This window comes from Lepus europaeus, chromosome 7, assembly GCF_033115175.1.
Source record: "Lepus europaeus isolate LE1 chromosome 7, mLepTim1.pri, whole genome shotgun sequence".
Taxonomy (NCBI): domain Eukaryota; kingdom Metazoa; phylum Chordata; class Mammalia; order Lagomorpha; family Leporidae; genus Lepus; species Lepus europaeus.
The window spans coordinates 16,400,437-16,422,521 of NC_084833.1; the positions used below are offsets into that span (position 1 = coordinate 16,400,437).

The following is a 22,085-nucleotide window of genomic DNA, read 5'->3' on the forward strand; positions in this document are numbered from 1 at the left end:
GTATATTAAAACAGGTGAAAAAAATTACAGAGTTTATTCTGAGAATTTAAAATAATTTGATTTCATGAACATCACTTATATTTGACAAAACAATTTAAGATGTTAATAAAGCTAACAATACAATTGTCTGTATTATTATCTCTTCTTTAGCTTACTTTAAAACACCCACTTCCATTGTGTCTTTATGTTCATTTCCAGTTGATGTCTACATTGTGACTCTACATTCATTCACAAGTTGTCAGCCGTAAAACAAGTATATGAAATAAACCCTATAAGGTTGCATCAGTCAATAACTATTCATCATACAGTAGAGAAGACCAATGTATGACCCAGCAGTGGTCAGTTTAGCCTATGAAAAAAAAAAAACAAGAAAAAGGAAAAGAAATTAAATGAGTGAGAACCTTGAATCCAGACTCCTCAGCCTGGGTTCAAATCCCAATTTCTCTACACAATCTGTGGCATGGAACAATTTATTTAAAATTCTAAAGTCCTCAGGTATCACTTCTGTCAATGGGTATGAAAAAATAGCCTATTGACAGGGTTCCTCTGAGAACCAGATAAGATGATACACATACATAGTGTTATTAGGTGCAAGAAAGATCAGGGTTAATCTCAAGAACAAGGTCCCTGAGCCACCCAGGGACACAGAGCAGAATTGACATTTTTAGTCCCAACTCTTATATAAATATCAATTATACAACTTCAGAATATTCCATTTTTAATCTAAAATGTCAGTATATAGAGATAATTGGGGAATAAATGAGAACATGTAGAAATAATTTTTGAGGAAATAATACATGGTGAGACTTTCAATTCTCATAAATCACATGTTATGTCACAGAAAGATTAAGTAAAATGATCTTGCAAAAATATGTACTTGTTATGTGGGCTTAACTTGAAATGAAAAGATGAAGATAGATATAATTTTATTGGACTTGAAGAAATAGATGCTCCTAAACAAGAAAGACAGGAGAGAGAGAGAGAGAGAGAGAGAGAGAGAGAGAGAGAGAGACTGACTTACATTCTGTTCCAGCAGCTGCTGTTCACAAGACACTTAGGATATAACGTGTGCTCTCCTGTAGGTAAGCTCCAAGTGTACTATTTTATTTACTTTCACAAACTTAACTTTGATAATTAATCTACAGTGAAGATGAGGAGTTGAGAGAAAGGAAGTTTATATAACTAGTCCATGTATACACATTTATAATTCATAGAGAATGTACTGCAATAAACTTAATAACCTGACCACAACAGACACACTTTTAAGCACTCTGTTACAATTTTAAATCATTTATCAAAATGGAAAACATAAATTATAAATCTCACCATGTATGACTTCCTCGGAGATTCCGGTGAGGACAATTCCTTATTCTTTAGAAAGGGATGTACAAACAGTGGCTGACCAAAATGTGGATTTAGTTTCCAATTCTTCTCTACATCTAAGACGTAGAGGAAGACCAACTGTAGTGGATAAGATATGTAAAGTTTCCCACTGATGTTCAAATTCTGTCCTCAGCATGGTCCCTGGGAAAGAAAAAATGATGAAGCTCAATTTTCTGCCTTCATTTCCAACTAGAATTTAAAGAGGTTCTCCCTGAGAGGTCATGAACCTGTAGACTTGAATCTCAGATTCCCCCAGGGTTTAGAAATTTTCCATCTGTCAGGTTTCCCATGATATTTCATTGCATAATTTGACTTACTCAAGTGCTTAAAAGTTTCTGTCACCATGGCCGGCGCAACGGCTCACTTGGCTAATCCTCTGCCTGCGGAGCCGACAGCCTGGGTTCTAGTCCCAGTTGGGGCGCCGGGTTCTGTCCCAGTTGCTCCTCTTCCAGTCCAGCTCTCTGCTGTGGCCCAGGAAGGCAGTAGAGGATGGCCCAAGTGCTTGGGCCCTACACCTTCATGGGAGACCAGGAGGACGCACCTGGCTCCTGCCTTCAGATCGGTGCAGCCCACCGGCTGTAGCAGCCATTTGGGGGGTGAACCAATGGAAAGAAGACCTTTCTCTCTCTCTCTCTCTCTCTCTCTCTCACTCTCTAACTCTATCTGGCCAAAAAAAAAAAAGTTCCTGTCCCCAAACAAGTTGAAATACATATTTATATTTATTTATATATATATAATATATATTTAATTTTTCCCACTTGTCCTTGGTTTATGTTTGAAGATTATTTTATTTGCCTGGTATTCATTAAAAGAACAGTGAGCACATTGTGTTTGAATATGGTGTCTTTTCTTTGCAAAATTTGGGGAAAATGTCCATGGGCTTCTTAAATGCAAGACATGAGTTCTGGGATAAGCTAGCATCAATCCACAAAAACATGGATTATTTTGGATTGAAGTAGAAATGAGCATGCTTATTCAAGAACAATACTTTATATGAAAAGAAGAAAATTTTCATGGATTATTTTCTATGACATAAAAATTTAAAAACTCATTTCTAGAGAGGAAAGGGATTTTTTTCCTTGTTAATTCCTTGTGAAAGATGATATGGCAGATTCTTTCCACCAAAGGATGGTAGTATTGAGACTGAAGCTTGAGGGAATAGTTGGACTTAACTATCCAAACCCATTAGAAAGTAAACATGCAAAAGCCTTACTACTTCATAATATCATTGCTAACTTTAACTTTTCCTACCATTTTATGTGTATTCAACCCCAACAGGAAAACGCACAGTTGTGGAAAAATAGAGTTATTTTTTAAGTTCAAATGAGAAAAGAGAAGAAGACAGAAAGAGCCATGGATGTCAATGGAGGCTACAGGGATAGCAATTTGCTCATTCAGTGCATTTCCAATATTCTATTCTTTCCAATGCATTTATAACCCCACCTTCCTTGATTGTTAAATTAAAAAACATGTAGCATAGCTCCAGAGACAGAAAGACAATGACTCATTTTATGGACACTTTATTATGTTCTTTAGAATTATTTATTCAAAATTTTTAGCAAAAATTCTATAAACCAGATTATTAAGATATGTTTTGATAGCAAGTAGATCTAGTCTTCCATTTCCTCCCATTTTTTTTTTATTTTTTATTTTTTGACAGGCAGAGTGGACAGTGAGAGAGAGACAGAGAGAAAGGTCTTCCTTTGCCGTTGGTTCACCCTCCAATGGCCGCCAGGCCGGCGTGATGCGGCCAGTGCACCACACTGATCTGAAGCCAGGAGCCAGGTGCTTCTCCTGGTCTCCCATTGGGTGCAGGACCCAAGCACTTGGGCCATCCTCCACTGCACTCCTGGGCCACGGCAGAGAGCTGGCCTGGAAGAGGGGCAACCGGGACAGAACCCAGCGCTCCAACCGGGACTAGAACCCGGTGTGCCGGCGCCGCAAGGCAGAGGATTAGCCTATTGAGCCGCGGCGCCGGCCAAATTTCTTCCCATATTTTAATATCAATAATAATATTCAAAACAGCCACATTTAGAATTAGTTTATCAATTTCTGGGAGAACTTGTTTTCCCAGTGTGGGAGCCAGGGTATGTGACTATTAACACAGAATTGCTTCTAAAACCAGGGTTTCTACTAAGATGTTCCAAACAAGACAAATATTGTTTGCACAAATGATATTTGTATAATCAGTTTCAAAGAAAATAATAAACAATACCACTAACAGGTGCACAAAATCCTGGAGCCAGTGCCAGTGTGCTGATCGTCTGAGGGGGATGTGCACAGAGAGGAGTGTACGCACTTGCTCACTGTCTGCTAAAGGCACTTGAAGACTTTTCTGCATGTCCAGGCATCTCTTTCCTTTTCAGGTCCGAGAACCAAGTCTTCTTGTTCTTTGAAGAAACCGATGGTATTGAACTAATGCCTCTGGATGTCCTAATGACCATTTATTTTACTCTGTTTTACATCATTACTCATCAGGTTGTGTCATTTATAAGGCTGCCCATGAATCTGGCTTCCAGTGATTTTCACATTGACATTTGCTTGATCATGATCTCAGACGCAAATGTGATAATCAGAATATGCAAACAAAATTTCTTTAAATTTTTTTAAAGATTTATTTTATTTCTTTGAGACAGAGTTATAGAGAGAAGTATAGACAGAGAGAGAGGTCTTCCATCAGCTGGTTCACTCCCCAGGTGGCCGCAACAGCCGGAGCTGTGCCCATCTGAAGCCAGGAGCCAGGAGCTTCTTCCAGGTCTCCCACGTGGGTGCCGGGGCCCAAGGACTTGGGCCATCTTGTACTGCTTTCCCAGACCATCGCAGAGAGCTGGATTGGAAGAGGAGCAGCCAGGACTCAACCGGTGCCTATATGGGATGCCGGCGCTTCAGGCCAGGCCTTTAACCTGCTGCGCCACAGCACCAGCTCTAATAGACAAAAAATTTAAGCAATAATTATTTTCTTGGACATGCCAAATACCTTTGTATAGTTTTATAGCATAAGTGTAGAACTACATAGTTCCACCCACATCTTCCCTTGAACTCATTAGGGCCATAACTGTTGCATTTCTAGAATGCAATGTCTTCCAAGACTATACCAATAGACAGGATAGGATTGCTAGAAAAAAATTTAAAAGTATATAAAAAGATCAACTATAGTGTAATTGTCATAGGTGGACTCCTTCCCACATTCTATGAAATGTAAACAAAACCAGAGATGAGAGGCATGTTAGCACAGCAATCCAGTGTAAAATCTGGAGCCATAGCACCAGGACTCAAATCCCACCCAGTTGCCCACCAGTAGTCTCACGTTAAATAAAATCCCTGATATTCACATGTGAAATACACATAATAAAAATTTGCATTTTGTCTTTATATTTATTTAAAGGGAACAAATTTCATGTATTTCATAAATAGTTTAAAGAGAATAATGATACTTCCCACCCTACCACCCATCCCTCCCTCATTCCCATTCTCCCTCCTCCTTTTCTTGTTTCTGTATTTAGTGGAGGTTTAAGCTTATGATTAAAAAGAAAATTGAAAGTATGCCATTGTAAAAATTAAAAGGAAAATATACCTTTTAAGATTACTATGCAGCTTAAATAACCACATATATACAAAGCATATTAAAGATGTGTCTATGCACTGTGTGCTAATGGAAGCGTTTCCTACATTATGATTATCAATACTGGCTTTCAAAAATGAATTTTTCAATTTTCAAAAGTACTAAATCATATTTTTAATTTAGTCATAATAAACTTTTGCAACTGTTTTAAAATGTTAAGTTCCTTTGGTGAGGAGAGGAATTGCAATGACACTGTGAGACAAACTACCTTTTGTCATGATGATCAAGAGTTAGGTATGACAGCTTCAAATGTCTTTAATAAAATCATAAATAAAAAGTACATAATATCTTGAATACATATAGCACAATATAAGAGGAAATATAAACTAAGTGTACCTTTGGCTGTGAAAACAATTAGGATCCAGAGATTTGAAAATCAGAGAAGACACTATGGGAAGAGAAGTGAAATGCATATTTAATGGAAATTAGAAGGAAACACTTCCTAAGGAGAACTGAAGATCCACATGAGTTAGCCAGACTCCAATTCATAGTAGAAAAGTAAGTTGTCCTTTCTGAACATCATGGAAGCAAGGTTATGAAATGTAGACTTGTCTTCATTACTAAGTACAAAATTAGCAGACGTTATAACATGGAAGCACCTTTGATTAAAATTTATTGGGGTGAGAATTGTGCTCGGGGAGTAAAGCCACTGGTTGTGATGGCCACATTCCACACTGGAGAACATGGAATGTTTACTGATACCTCATTCAGTATGGAAACTTTTCTAATCTGAATGGAAGTTTTCATAACCCAAATACACACCTGGTGATTCGTCATCCAGTCAGTGACTTCTACAGAAAACCAGTGTCTTTATGAAATTGTGATTCCTTAAAACACCATCTTTGACACATCCCGTCAAATAGGCAGTGAAGACAATTTCCCTTATTTTCCCACTGTCTTCCCAAGTGCACCACAGTTTTATAGAACAGTAGTATAATTCTTTATCTCTTATTTAAATTTGCATGGAAGGAAAACCTTTCTCTGTCTCTCTCTCCCTCTCAGTCTAACTCTGCCTGTCAAAAAAAAAATTCATTTTTTGATTCATTAGGAAACTACTATATATTCCTGAAAACAGTTGATGCTCAAGGATGTGCAAAGTCACCTCAAGATTTTTGCAAGAATCTTGCCTCTTTAGTGTCACATAGAAATAATAATGATTTCACTAGAAAAGGTATTGTAAAATTATTAAGACAGTGTCATGTGCAATTGGTATCGGAGATGACCCCCTAAAATGTATACAGAAATGTGGTCCCTTAAATTTCCCCAGAAGCGCCATCTGGGATGCCACATATTCTACGGGAATTTGGGGTGCCATACGATATCAACATATGCTTATTATTAAATCCCCAATATTAATTAGCTCGAAGGGGTTCTTGCCTAATATTTAGAGAAGAATTCTAAATACTGGCATCAATAAACAAGGCAGCATGGTACATTTTAGACTTTTATTTAGTGCAAAACGTGTATAGGAAAGTGAGGGCTTTAGTTCAAAGAGAAGAAAAAATCTGGAAACTAGGGTAGCGTCCATACCAAGCAGAGAGCAGGCCAAAAATCACGTGCAGCAAGCTCCTTGAGCTCCTAGCCATAGCTTATCACCAGCAGCAAATCAGAGGCAGAGAGCCTTTTGGGACGCTCCTTGCCTTTTAAATATTTTTCGCAGTGTAGTGGCTCCTGGCTTCAGCTCCAGCCATTGCCACGAGCTGGAGAGTGAGCCAGCATATGGAAGACCTTTCTCTCTGCCTCTGCCTCTCTGTAACTCTTTCAAGTAAACAAATAAAATCTTTAAAAAAATAGATTCTATAACTCAAAAAACTTCAAGAAGTCACTCACATTCTGTGGTAGATGGTAATCCACTCACCTTAAATTGTAGAGTCTTGTGATTCAGGAACCACTCTTGCAGCTATGAGGATGCTCTGCTCTGCCCTTCTAAGCCTTGATTGTCCTGCCACTGAAGTCACCTACACAGAACCATTTTTGAATTTCAATAGTTTGTGTTAGTTTCATCTCCAAATATCTAAAATACATTTTTCCATCCACAAGAGTTTTACTTTTCTAAAGAAATTATCACCAATAATGGTATATATCATGGGTACAGTGGGACATTTTAGTATATGTGTACAATGTGTTCTGATCCAATCAGGATATTGTGAGCTACAGTCCCATCTATGTAACATCAGGAACCTATTCCTTCCATCTGATTTTGTACCCGTAAACCACCACCTCGTATCCCTCGGCACCACATTCAACCTCCAATACCTACAATTCTGTGTTCAGTCTGAGACTTTTGCCTTCCATTTGTGAAGGAGAAAACACAGTATTTGTCTTTCTGTGTCTGCCTTACTCACTTAATAGGTGTCCTCCAGTTCATCCATTTTGCTTCAAGTGAGGAGATCTCATTTATTTTATGACTGAATAGTATTTTATTGTGGATATATACCAAATTTTCTTTATCTGCTCATCTGTAGATAGATACCTTAGTTGATCCCCTATCTTGGCTATTATGAATAAAAGTGGTGCTGCAGAGAACTTTTTTTAATATTATGATGTCATGCAATTTAGATATAGACCCAACAATTGGCATTTGGGTATTTCAGGTTTTGTACAGAATTCTATACTGTTTTTGTTTTTGAATACTAATTCACATTCACCCCACCGTGTAAAAGAGTTTCCCTTTCTATTATCCTAATCAACACTTGTTACCTGTTGTCTTTTGTGGTGATAGCCATTCTAATACAAATGAGGCAGTATCTCATTGTGGTTTTGATTTTCTGGATACCTAATGATATTGAGTATTTTCATATATCAGTTGACTATTTGTATTTCTATTTTTGATAGGTATCTATTTAGGCCCTTTGCCCATTTGTTAACTAAATTGGCTCTTTTGTTGTTGTTGTTAATTTTTTAGTTCCTTATATAATTTGGCTATTAATTTTTTGTCAACAAGTAATTTGAAAATATATTTATCTCCTGCTCTTTGGATATCTCTTAAGTCTGCTGATTATTTCCTTTGTTAAGCAGAATCTACTGAGTTTTATATAAACCCACTTGTCTATAAAAGTTTTGCTTTTATTATCTTCACTTTTCAGGTCTGATCCAAAATAACACTGCTGACATCATCATCTTGAAGTGTTTCTCCTGTATTTTCTTCCAGCAGGTTTTATGGTTTCAGGTCTCATATTTCTGTCTTTGACCCATCTTAATTGATTTTTGTATGTGGTGTGAGGTAGGAATCTAGTTTCATTTTTCTATAGGTGCATAACAAGTTTGGACATTGAAAATAGTATCCTCTCCCCTATGTATATTTTTGTGACCTTCATCAAAATTCATTTGGCTTTATGGAATGGATTCTTTCTGGGTTCTCTATTCTGTTGCATTGAAACATGTAACAGTTTTAATGCTGGTACAGCAATGTTTTAATTACTGTAGGCTTGTAGTATTTCTAAAGTCAAGTATTGTGATATCCCCATCTCTATTTTTTTTCTCACTTTGGCTACTCTTTTGTGGTTCCATTTGAATTTTATGATTTTAGGATTTTTTTTCTAATTCTGTAAATAACATCATAGATATTTTTATGAAAATTACATTGAAACTGTAGATTTCTTTGAGTAGCATAAACATTTTAACAATATTAAATTTTACAATTTATGAACATGGACTATTTTTCATTTTTTCTCCTCAATGATTCTTTGCATTAGTTTTTTGTAATTTTCATTCTAACAATCTCTCACTTCATCGGTTAAATTTATTCCTAAATAATTTATCTCTTTTCTTAATGAGATTAGTTTCTTGATTTCCCTTTCAGTGAGATCATTGCTAGAATAAAAACTGATGTATTTGAATATTGATTTTGTGTCCTAAACTTTACTGAATTGATTTATTAATTGTACACCTTCTTCCAGGAAGTGTTTAGGTTTTTTCCATGTGTAAAACTATATTATCTGGGAGCCGTGCTGTGCTGCTGTGGATTAAAGCCCCAATCTGCAACGCCAGCGTCCCATATGGGTACAGTTCAAGTCCTGGCTGCTCCACTTTCCATTCAGCTCTCTGCTATGGCTGGGAAAGCATAGAAGCTTGCCAGAGTGCTTGGGCAACTACACCCATGTAGGAAACCGAGAAGAAGCTCCTGGCTCCTGGTTTCAATTTGCCCAGCTCTGGTAGTTACAGCCATTTGGGAAGTGAACCAGTGGATTGAAGATTCCTCTCTCTGACTGCCTCTCTGTAACTCTGCCTTTCAAAAGAATAAATAAATATTTTTAAAAAATAAAAAAAAAAATTCATCTGTGAACATGGATGTTCTGACTTTTCCTTTCCAGTTTGAATGCCATTTGTTTTTTTCTTACTCTTAATTATTTTTGCTAATGCTTCCAATACTATATTGAAGAAGAATAGTGAAAGAAGAATGGCATCCTTTTCTTATTTCAGAGTTTAAGAAAATTCTTTCAGCTTTTACCCATTCCATATGATACCGGTTGTTGGTTGCTTATTTATAGCATTTATTATTTTGGGATACGTTACTTCTATACCTAATTTGTTGAGTTTTCCCTCATGAAATAATGTTGAAAAACAACAACGTTTTTTGCAAAGAGTGTTGTGAATGGAAAGCAGTGTGATAGGTAGTTTGCCATGACATTGCTTTTTAAATTACAAGGGTCTAAATTAAAATAACATTCAACTCTATTGAATTAATCTATGAGGATTCAAAGTTGACAACTCAGAGTTCAGTTGTGATTTCCAAGTGAAAACATTTTCTGACTCACACATTAATTTTTTACATTATTTTACTTCTTTCCAGAAAATATACCTCCCCTAAAGTACTTATCATAGATATTTAGTTTCTGTACTATAAACGTTACACATTTTGAACATTTAATATTTTATTTTTCATCAGAAACTACCACCAATCTGTTCCATAATTTCCTCATTGCATTTTTCACTTCCTTATTCCTAAAAGTGTAGATTAAAGGGTTGAGTAATGGAGTTACAGTGGTGTAAAATATTGAAATCATTTTGTCAAAGGAGAAAGCAGATGGAGGTCTTGCATATATAAATATACATGGGACAAAGAACAAAACCACAACAGTGACATGAGATCCACAGGTGGACAGAGCTTTCCGTCTTCCTTCAGAACTACGGTTTCTTAGAGAAAACAAGATAATGCTATAGGACACAAGCAACAAAAATAAGATAATAATGCAAATAGATCCACTGTTAGCAACCACCAAAAAGCCAAAGATGTGAGTATCAGTGCAGGCAAGCTTCAGTAATGGGTACAAGTCACATAGGAAATGGTCAATGACATTGGGACCACAAAAGGGCAGCTGGAGAGTGAAAAGGATTTGGATGATGGAATGCAAGAATCCCCCTGTCCAAGCCACCCCCATCAGAATGCTGCAGAGCCTCCAGTTCATGATAGAAGAGTAGTGCAAGGGCTTACAAATGGCCACATAGCGGTCATAGGCCATGGCCGTGAGGACGATCACTTCCACGCCACCAAAGAAATGTTCGGCAAAGAGCTGTGTCATGCAGCCTTCAAAGGAGATGGTTTTCCTCTCATAGAGGGAGTCCACAATCATCTTTGGGGCCATGGCAGTGGAGAAGCAGGCATCCAGGAAAGACAGGAAAGCCAAGAAAAAGTACATGGGGGACCCCAGCAGTGCAGGGCTGCTGCTGATACTCACCACAATTAGCATGTTGCTCCCAATAGTCACAATGTAGACAAACAAGAATACTACAAATATTATTTTCTGAATATCTGGGTTCTGTGAAAGCCCCAGGAGGACAAACTCAGTAACAAAACTTTGGTTTTCCATGATTTAAAAAAATAGTTGAGAACTACCACAGTGATCATGCAGATCTGCAATTGTGATAAATAAAATTTTGCATCACACTAGTTTGTAGTATTATGTCATCAATAAGTTCCTGCTCAAATGTACAAATATAACTTGTGGGCTTCTATTCCACTGAACACACACACACACACAAATTCATGGGAGGTCAAGCAGAATTAAGGTAGAGATGAATTATCTAATAATCTGAAATAGCTAGAGTTCTATATGGAGGACCAGAAGCAGGCATATGTGATAAATATGCCAAATAATTTTAAACATCAATGTCAGCTGTCATCCTGACAGCTTCCAGGAGTAAATATCTGAGCACATTCAACATTTTTAAGGATGTTTGGACTCTAATATATAATAGCTGGCTTTCCTTAGTACAATATTGGATAGGTTGAAGAGAATGTGATTACTGATCAGAAGACTGCAGTATCTACAAATAGAAGAAGTTACATGTATTCCAAAGGGAAGTCAAAATAGTAGCTATCCTGTAAATATTTAATTAAATTACTAAACTGATTTGCATCTTTAAGTGATTTAACTCATTCTTGATAAAACAGAAAAATCTATGGAAAACTGCTGTACTCCATAATTAATGCATAATAAATATTCACCATCATAATTTTAAGATGAGAACATGAAGATAACAATGCCTATCTCAAGAGTGTTGAAATGGTGGCAAAAGAAAATAATGATAGGAAAGCAATTGCTCAGGACCTACTGCCCAGTAAATTGTTTTGTCTTATTATCCCTATTGTATTGCTTGAAACTCACTCTTAAACAGATTAAGTTTAATCAAACAACACACATTTGATCTAGGATTTTATCAGTCTCTGGCTCCAACACCCAGGTCCTCCCACTAAGCCCACAGGGACAGGAGTAGGGTTTTGCTTCACCAGCAGTAACTTCAGAGCATGGATGGCCTTTCTGCAATCTCCATCCACTGGGGAAGGTTAAAGACTCAGACTCCTTTGGTCATGAATGTATGCAGCACCTGGTGAAGGAAACAGAGAAAATGGTGTAGGTTCAGAAGGTGATAGCCCTTCTACATCAATATGCAAGTTGGCAATAACCACTTAAGAAAGGGAGGAAGTGGTTGACGCTGTGGCACAGTAGGTTAAGCTTCCACCTGAGGTGTCAGTATCCAATATGAGCGCCAGTTCTAGTCCTGGCTACTTCTCTTCCAATCCAGCTCCTCTCTGCTACGGCCTGGGAAAGCAATAGAAGATGGCCTAGGCACTTGGGCCCCTGCACCCATGTGAGAGGCCCAGAAAAAGCTCCTGGCTTCTGATCAGTGAAGCTCAGACCTTCGCAGCCATCTGGGGAATGAACCAGTGGATAGAAAACTTTTCTCTCTGTCTCTCCTTCTCATTGCCTGTAATTCTACCTCTCAAATAAATAAATAAAAATCTTTTCAAAATAAAAGGAAGGAGCTTAACTCTGGCTTAACAGGCTAATCCTCCGCCTTGCGGCGCCGGCACACCGGGTTCTAGTCCCGGTCGGGGTGCCGGATTCTATCCCGGTTGCCCATCTTCCAGGCCAGCTCTCTGCTATGGCCCGGGAAGGCAGTGGAGGATGGCCCAAGTGCTTGGGCCCTGCACCCGCATGGGAGACCAGGAGAAGCACCTGGCTCCTGGCTTCGGATCAGCGAGATGCGCCGGCCACAGCCGCCATTGGAGGATGAACCAACGGCAAAGGAAGACCTTTCTCTCTCTCTCTCTCACTGTCCACTCTGCCTGTCAAAAAATAAAAAAATAAAAATAAATAAAAACATAAAAGGGAGGGAAGCAACAGGTTGGACATAAGCCAGAGATTGGAGGATTTATTATTTGCCTATTATTTATATAATGTGGCACAATGTGATCAGGCACAAACCATAATGACAAATGAACTTGATGTAGTATAAAGCAGAGATATATAATTTTCCTGCTCATCTCCCAGGATTATGATGAGGATCAAATTTGAAGTTTTAAAAATATTGTTCATGATATAGGAAGCTTGCCAAATGTTGGTGGGGGTACTGTTTACTCACTTGAAAAGCCTGTCGCCAGCCAAAACTTTTCCAGGAGTCATTCAGATAATTACTTCTCATCTGTATATGTGTATGTGTATATATATATATATATATATATATATATATATATATACACACACACACACACAAACACTGGCACTTTTTAAAAAAAGATTTATTTTTATTTATTTGGAAGAAAGAGTTACAGAGAAAGGGAGAGAGAGAGAGAGAGAGAGAGAGAGAGAGAGAGAGGTCTTCCATATGAGATGCCAGGGCTGCAGGCCAGGGTGTTAACCCGCTACACCAAAGCACCGACCCCCACACACTGGCACTTTAAAAAGGGTTAGAGAAATATATATTATGGGGGCCAGTACTGTGGTATAGCAGGTAAATCTGCTGCCTGCAGTGCTGGCATCTCATATGGGCACGGGTTTGAGTCCCAGCAGCTCCATTTCCAATCCAGCTCTCTGCTATGGCCTGGGAAAGCAATGGAAGATGGCCCAAGTCCTTGGGGCCCTGCACCTGCATAGGAGACCCAAAGGAAGCTCCTGGCTTCTGGCTTCAGATTGGAACAGCTCCGGCCGTTGAGGCCATCTGGGGAGTGAACCAGCAGATGGAAGACATCTCTCTCTCTCTCTCTCTCTCTCTCTCTCTCTCTTTGCCTCTGTTCTCTGTAACTCTGCCTTTCAAATAAATAAATAAATATTTTTAAAAATGTATATTATGGACAAACTATGCAAGGATTTATAAATGTTTTGCACCAAAATAAATTCATCTTTAATTTAATTATTTTTCTAGTTTGAAAGACAGAGTGACAGTGAGATAGGGAGAGACATTTCTATCTGCTGGTTCACTCTTGAAATGCCAACCAAACCCCAGACTGAGCTAGGCTGAAGCCAGGAGCCAAGGACTTCAAGCAGGTGTCCAACGTGTATGGTAGCGACTCAACTACCATAGCACCAACCCTTTGTGCATGTATGTGTGTGTGTGTGTGTGTGAATATCTATATATACATACATATAAATGAATAAATAAGTAACTCTTTTTTAAAAAAAGATTATCTATTTTTGGGTTCCTGTGGGTTCAGATACCATATGCTCAAATACTGACACAGCAAGAGGCACAGAAGACTGGCCATGAGCAGGGAGAAGAAGCTCCCTGGGCCATCGGCACCTAACAGACATGATGGTGTTTTTACTCTCACTCCTGCTTTATGTCAACAAAAGCTAGTAAATATTTTCACTTATCTCTTTTATTTCTTAGAAATGAAAAACTACTATGAGTGCTCACAATACTGAAATAATATTATTTAAATGCACAGTAGTACCTTTAGTAATCCCTAAGTAAATTATCATGGCTCTCAGACTCACATGTATCTGCTCCCATTTCAGGTAGCTTCATAGGTATTGACAGCTAAATTGGGTGGGGAATGAAAAGAAAAAAAAAGCTTTATATTAATCTTATAATTAAATAATTCTTATCTCTCCACACTTCTTTTCTCTGATGTGTTCTCAGAGCACTACAATTTATAATTAAAATGCTCACTAGATGTAAATAAACTAGTGCTTTATTTTTCAAATAAAAGAAATTTTCCAAATTCATGTTAAATATTTGAGAGCGGAGAGTGACTATAGTGTCCTCATGATTTATAATCAAACAATTCATGACTTTAAATCATTTAAAAGGTAATTGCACAACATGAAGTCCCTTGATATAGTACTGAATCCTAAAACAAGACAAATTTAGTAAAACATAAATAAAATATGCTGTTTAGTTAACAGTAATCTATCCATGATTATTTCATAAAACTAACATATATATCCATGGCAGTGTAAAATGAGAATATTGAGGAAACCTAAAATAAGCAGTATGAAGGCACTCTCTAACCTATCCTAGGAATATTTTCTTCTAATTTATTATCCCAAATACAATTAATTAAAAAGAAAAATAAATTGTTCAATTTCAGACACCAACAAGTTAGAGTCCCAGCTTCATCATCTAATAACTCTGTGTCAATGAACAAACCAATATGATTCTATCGCTTATATTATAACATAGAGTAATGCTAGTTCAACTGCCTGACTCATAGCATCAAATAAGTCATAAGATGTCTTTTGAAAAATATAATTTTTAAATGTTATATAATATTAATATCAACATTTTTAGGCAGAGTTTATGTAGCTTAGTGAGCTGAGTGTTCAGTACAACACTACTCATAATAATTAAGATGTGAAATTAACCTGGATGTCCACTGACTGATGAATGAAGAAAGAAAATAAACACACATGAAGCACAAACACACAATGAAACATTATTCAGCCACAGAATGGATAAAATCCTTACATTTCCAACAAAAATGAATGAAACAGGAGATCCTTATAAAAGTGAAATAAGCCAGACATGGAAATATAAATACCACATAGTCCATCCCATACCTGTGTTTAAAAACTTAATCTACCTGAACTTAGAATAATACTTGCTAGATATTGCAAAGCATGAAGAAGTTAAAAAAAAAACACTGACATTAATGTTTTATATCCTTTTTTTAAAAAAATTATCCTTTGCGGGGCTGGCACTGTGACGTAGAAGGTTAAGCATCTGCCTGCAGTGCTGGAAGCCCAAATGGGTGGTGGTTGGAGTCCCAGCTGCTTCACTTCCAATTCAGCTCTTTGCTGATGGCTTGGGAACACAATGGAAGACAACCCAAGTGTTTGGGATCCTACACTGTGTGAGAGACCTAGAATAAGCTCTAGGCTCCTGGCTTCGGATTGGCCCAGTTTTACAGCCATTTGGCTTTTCGGGGAGTGAGTCAGAAAGTGGAAGACCTCTCTCCCTGTCTCCTTCTCTCTGTCTGTAACTCTGCCTCTCAAGTGAATAAATAAATCTTTATAAAAAAAAAAACTTTGCAAAACACATCCTAAGAACCATCTATTGGACTCTCATTGAGGCAAGCAGCTTGAACAAGGGTAACTATGTCTGTTCCACGGTAGAATGGGTGGAGCCATAATGGTAGCAAGTATTGTTTGTTAATAAGAAGACCTTGTAAAATAAGATAAACCTTTTATTGGGTATATAGATCCCTTACAATCATAATATTTAAAATGAACATCATGTTTAATGAAACAAGCCAGACACAGAAAGACAAACACTGCATGTTCTCCTTTATATGCAGGAACTAAAATTAAAAACAAACAAACAAACAAACAAAGAAATAAAAAACACAAAGAAAAAAGAAATTCCTGTGTGTTTCAGTATTGCTAAAAATATACTTTTGTAAAACTGTGTTTTATACCTTTGTCAAATCATTGGTTAAGAATGTTATACTACCATAGTTTTAATGATCAATGATTATTTTAAAATTTACTGTATATTAGTGAAATATGCTTTTTTGCATTCAATTATTGTTTATAACTATTGTCTATACTCCCACGGAATTAGGACGTTTTTGTTTTTAACTTGTTAAACTTCTGATTTGGTGAAGCATTAAGTCTTCTTGCTGTAATGTAAATTTAAAAGATATTATCTCAAAAGCTAAAAAAATAGTTTGAAAAGGAGGATGGAAGGGAGAGAAGGAGAGAGAGGATGCAATCTCATTATATTCTTAATATTGCACCTATGAACTATAGTGAATCTGTTAAAATAATTTAAAACTAAAAGACATTAAAAATAATAAAATGAAACATACATTTCAACACACAATGCAGTATTTTCTATCAACCGTAAAGTTCAGAGAAAGGTTGTGAGGTGTGAGGCTAATTCATTTGCACAATTGTAACTAATATACAAAAAACACAATTTTAAACTATTAAAAATTCTATTTGAAATCACCTTCCTATAAATTCCCTAAACCCATCATTTTAGATCAAGGATTTTTATCCAGAAATAATACTTTTATTTCTTATCTGTCTGGCTAACCATTTTCCTATCCCCAACCACCTGGAAATTGTGTTCTGTTCAGCTTTCAGATTCTGCTGCATCACCTTAATGATGCTCTGCTCATTTCCCTGAATGTCCCAACCTTAAGACTCTGTTTCTAGAATTTGTAAAAAAAAGTTAACTTTCTGTATTTTCACTGGTGTTTTTGATGGATGCCAGAATCCTCTTTGCTGTCGTTGTTTTTGTTGTATCAATGATATAGATTAAATTATAGAGCAAGTATAGGAGCAAACACTAAAGCAGTCTACAGTTTCATTCATTTACATTTTTCTGAACAATTTTGAGTCAAGAACATAATGGTATTCATAAAAAAATAAACTTAGGGAACATTCTGTGGACCTACCTTGAATAAAATGAATTAACTCTGTAACTTGTATTTTTCTTTCTTCCCTATGCCCTTTAGTATATTGCTGTGGACATAGTCAATGCTTTACAAATAACTATAAATAGTACAGAGCACTTGAATTTATCAGGCTTCTACACTAATGTTGTTTATGTAGTCTCGGGAAATTTTGTGTAAGCCTGATATATCATAATGGGAAAGTATTAGATGATAAATGGTACAAAAGAATATACTTATAAAGAACAAATAACATGCTATTAGAAAATAAAAATTATAGTCCGGCACCGCGGCTCACTAGGCTAATCCTCCGCCTTGCGGCGCCGGCACACCGGGTTCTAGTCCCGGTCGGGGCACCGATCCTGTCCCGGTTGCCCCTCTTCCAGGCCAGCTCTCTGCTGTGGCCAGGGAGTGCAGTGGAGGATGGCCCAAGTGCTTGGGCCCTGCACCCCATGGGAGACCAGGAGGAAGCCCCTGGCTCCTGCCATCGGATCAGTGCGGTGCGCCGGCCGCAGCACGCTACCGCGGCGGCCATTAGAGAGTGAACCAACGGCAAAAGGAAGACCTTTCTCTCTGTCTCTCTCTCACTGTCCACTCTGCCTGTCAAAAAAAAAAAAAAAAAAAGAAAGAAAAGAAAAGAAAAATTATGCTATGCATTTGCTGCATTTCATGGTTATTCATATTTAACTTGAGCATGAAAAATCTGAAGATAGGTCTAACTGTGTTAAAATTAAAGTAATACCATCTCATCCTGAGAAAAGGATTTTGACTCAACTAATAAGCAGTTGTTTTGGGGCGTTTAATTGCATCAAGTGTCATCATATAGGACCACAGGTATTATTTTATTTGTTTTTACATCATTTAAACTTGGTAATGTGATCCTCACTGAAAATGAAGACTCTAAAAGCTATAAAGTTTATGTAACCAGTTTATGCCATTATTAACGACAAATTCATGCAGTCCACGCTTAAGCATGGTTGCCTGAAGAAACAACAACACTTTGAAGTGCCTTCTCACCATTTAAAACACTATCTGAAAATGCTCAAATATGGATTATGAATCTCACAATGTATTTTCCTTGCAAATTCCAGAGATGGAAATTTCCTAACTTCTATAAAGAGGAGCTGATTCGCTGACTGATCTAAGTCTGAAAGTTGTTTCCAAGTCTTGCTTCCACATCTGAAACAGAGGAAGAGACAAAGGAGAAGTTACCCTGGCTTCCCAAGCGCTGTCTTCAACATAGTCCTAGGAAAGAAAAAAGAAGAAACAACCTTTCCCCATTTGGCTTCACCTGGAATTTAAACAGATGTCCCTAAGAGGTCAGGAACCTGTCAAGTTGCTCTACAGTTCCCCACAGAGTTTGGAAATTCCCCAACAGTGTGCCTGTCCATGAGTAACATTGTGTGGCTTGACTTGTTCAAGTGTCTCTAAAACTTTTATGTCCCTGAACAATTAGGGCTTTTTCTATTTGGTTTATATTTGAAAAGGCTTTCATTTCCCTCTAAATACAGGAACAGAACACCAGCTGGTGTGGTGGAATAGGGTGTCTTTTTGCAGAATTTGGGCTGAATGTCTGTGTATGAAATAAGTACAAGCTGAGCTGAGTTCTGGAGTTCTGGGACAGGACAACATTAATCCATGAGGAAAATGTGTGATGTTTGCAACTAGAATTCAAGGAGTGTCTATTAAAGAATAGCAACTTTTGTGTAAATAGGCATAATATCATTGATCAATAAAAAAGTTCTTTTATCTCAGAAACTAATCTTGAAACTCATGAGTTTAAATATAAAGGTACAATTTTAAGAGACAAAAGTAAGATTTCTCTTTTCATTTTATTTGAAAAGTTCACCGAGCAGGTTTGTTATTGAACATAGCATTGAGACTAAGACTGAGGGAAAGCTTAGACTTGGATCATCAGGTCTTTTTAAAGAAAGACCACCTCAAGCAATTCATAGCTTTATAGTCCATTAATATGACTTCCTACGTATTTTGTATCTGTTCACACCCTATAGTAAAATGCATAATTGGTACGATTCTTCAGAATATCCAAAGCTCTAGTCACCATCTTCCTATAGGATTACAACAGAAGTATGTATTTCCTTTTCATTGAAATTCTGGGGCCAGCTTTGTTGCACAGTAGGTTAATCCCCTGCCTGTGGCCCTCTCCTTCTAAAGTCATCAGAATTAATCATGGGATTCCACCCTAATGACTATTAAAGGTAATAACTTCAGCCGGCGCCACAGCTCAATAGGCTAAACCTCTGCCTGCAGTGCCGGCACCCCAGGTTCTAGTCCTGGTCAGGGCGCCGGATTCATTCCCGGTTGCTCCTCTTCCAGGCCAGCTCTCTGCTGTGGCCCGGGAGTGAAGTGGAGGATGGCCCAAGTGGCCCTGCACCCCATGGGAGACCAGGAGAAGCACCTGGCTCCTGGCTTCAGATCAGCGCAGTGCGCCGACCATAGCGTGCCGACCACAGCGGCCACTGGAGGGTGAACCAACGGTAAAGGAAGACCTTTCTCGCTGTCTGTCTCTCACTATCCACTCTGTCTGTCAAAAATAAAAAATAAAAAGTCTGTTGCAGTTTGTTGCTGCCATTTGGGGAATGAACCAGTGGATGGAATATTCTCTCTCTCTCTCTCTCTCTCTCTCTCTCTCTCTCTCTCTCTCTCTCCCCCTTTTTCCCTCCTTTCCCCTTTCTTCATGTTACTGATGAGAGTGTTAATTTTTTATAAAGATTTATTTATTTTTGAGAGGTAGTTACAGACAGAGAAAGACACAGAGAAAGGTCTTCCATCCATTGGTTTACTCCCCAGATGGCTGCAATGGCTGGAGCTGAGCCGATCTGAAGCCAGGAGCCAGCAGCTTCTTCTGGGTCTCCCACGTGGATGCAGGGGCCCAAGCACTTGCATCAGTCCTCTACTGCTTTTCAGGCCATAGCAGAAAGCTGGATCAGAAGAGGAGCAGCCGGGACACTAACTCACACCCATATGGGATGCTGGCACTACAGGCAAGGCTTAGCTGACTATACCACAGCACCACCCTAAGAGAGTGTTAATTTCTTAAATTGGCACAGGAGTCACTGGGTACTAACTTTCTATGCAAGACACCTATCATCAAAAAGTTTTATTATTATGGGAGCTGAAGGTAAACTTAATTCTAAAAAACTCACTTTGCCCCTAGTTTGTCAAATAAAAGATGTTCTTATCTCGTGCCAGTTCCTGGTAACATCTGAATATTCAACTCTTTTACTTGTAAGAGATTCATGTTCCTGGGTTCTTGTCTCAAGTTAACTGCTTCTAAATTCTCCTAAGTTTAACTTATTTGTTAACAAGCACTGAGGCAGACCCCAATCTGAATTATATTCCTGCTGAAATAAAAGAGTAGATCCTCAAGTGTGGGATCAGAGAGTACCTGGAAGGGCTGCACACGCCGTTTCTGTCAGACTCCTCTCACAGATGACTAAATTTCCTCATAGACATCAATACCCCATAAAGCGAGAATGCACATGGGGACTCCAGCCCTTGATTGAAAGTTTCTCTAACATGGAGTCCAGGTTCCATGTCAGTCTCCCTGCAAAACGCCTCATTTTGCATGTTTTAAAATTAAATATAGGGGGTCTATCATTCCACCATAGCAGGGTAAACTGGGATACCAGCACCCCATATAGGCACTAGTTCAAGTCATGGCTGCTCTACTTCTGGTTTGGCTCCTTGATAATGAGCCTGAGAAAGCAGCATAGGATGACCATAGTACTTGGTCCCCTTCACCCACATGGGAGGCCTGGATGAAGGTCCTAGCTACTGGCTTCAGCTTGGCCCAGCCCTGGCCATTGTGGCCACATGGGAAGTGAACCAGCAGATGGAAAGTGCTCTCTCTCTCTCCCTTTCTCTCTCTCTCTCTCTCTCTCTCTCTCTCTCTCTCTCTCCCCACCTCTCCTTTCTGTAATTCTGCTTTTCAAATAAATAAATATGACTTTTTTAAAAAAAATGGAGGATACAGAATTTTTTAGGACCTCAGAGCTATTAATGAGGTATTCGTTCAACTTCACCCTATTGTGCTAAATTCTTATGCCATATTAACAGACACTTGATCTAATTTCATGGTACACAGTCACAGACCTATAGGATGTTTTCTGCTGCATACCATAAAGCCTAGAATATCAGTATTAGTTTTCCTTTGATGGGCTGACATATCCTCAAATACAACCTTCAGTATGCTTGGAAAATTCTTCCTCAAGTCTTCAGAGACCATCCTCATTTGTTTGGAAATTTCTAGATGAGTACATTTGTCAAGGATTAAACCTTCACCTCTTGAGTCTTCAAATGTGAATACAGAGGATAAGTATGCTATTCTTGTGAGCCAATTGAAGATATCAAATATTTCTTCAAAAACAAAATGTAAGAAAAATCTTGAATTTTGTCATATGAAAGCTTTTGGACTTTATGGCAGACATGTTTTACTTGTCTCTTCTCCTTATTGTCTCAGAAAGCTGCTGTCAGCAGGAAAATTCCCAGACGCATTCTTTTATCATAATAGGAGGAAATCCTGAGATATCTCATGAAGCCATTTGAAAAACCTGTCTATTGTCTGGTATAACTTAATTCAGACTACTTGCCAGATTTTACAGAAAATACTCAAGTCTGTGAATGCTCTAACTAAAGTAATCATTGAAAATCAAGTAGCCCTAGCATACATACTGGTTCAAAAAAACAAAACAAAACAAAAGGCAGAGTATGTGTAGTAATTAATGGAATCTATTACATATATTCTAATAGCAGTATGCTCACTGAAAAAGACATTGCAACATCAAATAGCTCTGTAACTCAGGTGAAGAAACTCTACCATTTCCCACTATTTATAAAATGATGTAACATATTCTCCCTTTCCTAGTAGGGATCCCACCCACAATCTGTCTTTTTCCAATTATGCTCATCCTGATTAAGAAATTTGGATTTTTT

General features: G+C 37.9%; 1 protein-coding gene across 1 annotated transcript; it reads right to left on the reverse strand.

Moving 5' to 3' along the window:
- Window positions 1–9,879: 9,879 nt before the first annotated feature.
- On the reverse strand, window positions 9,880–10,815 carry LOC133764309 (olfactory receptor 4C15-like). The gene has a single exon (XM_062197981.1). The coding sequence runs from the start codon at window positions 10,813–10,815 to the stop codon at window positions 9,880–9,882; it is 936 nt and encodes a 311-aa protein (XP_062053965.1).
- Between the last annotated feature and the right edge of the window lie 11,270 nt (window positions 10,816–22,085).

What these genes read in the sequence shown, in the direction of transcription:
- LOC133764309 (XM_062197981.1), bottom strand. Translation starts at nt 10,815, where the DNA reads ATGGAAAACCAAAGTTTTGTTACTGAGTTTGTCCTCCTGGGGCTTTCA.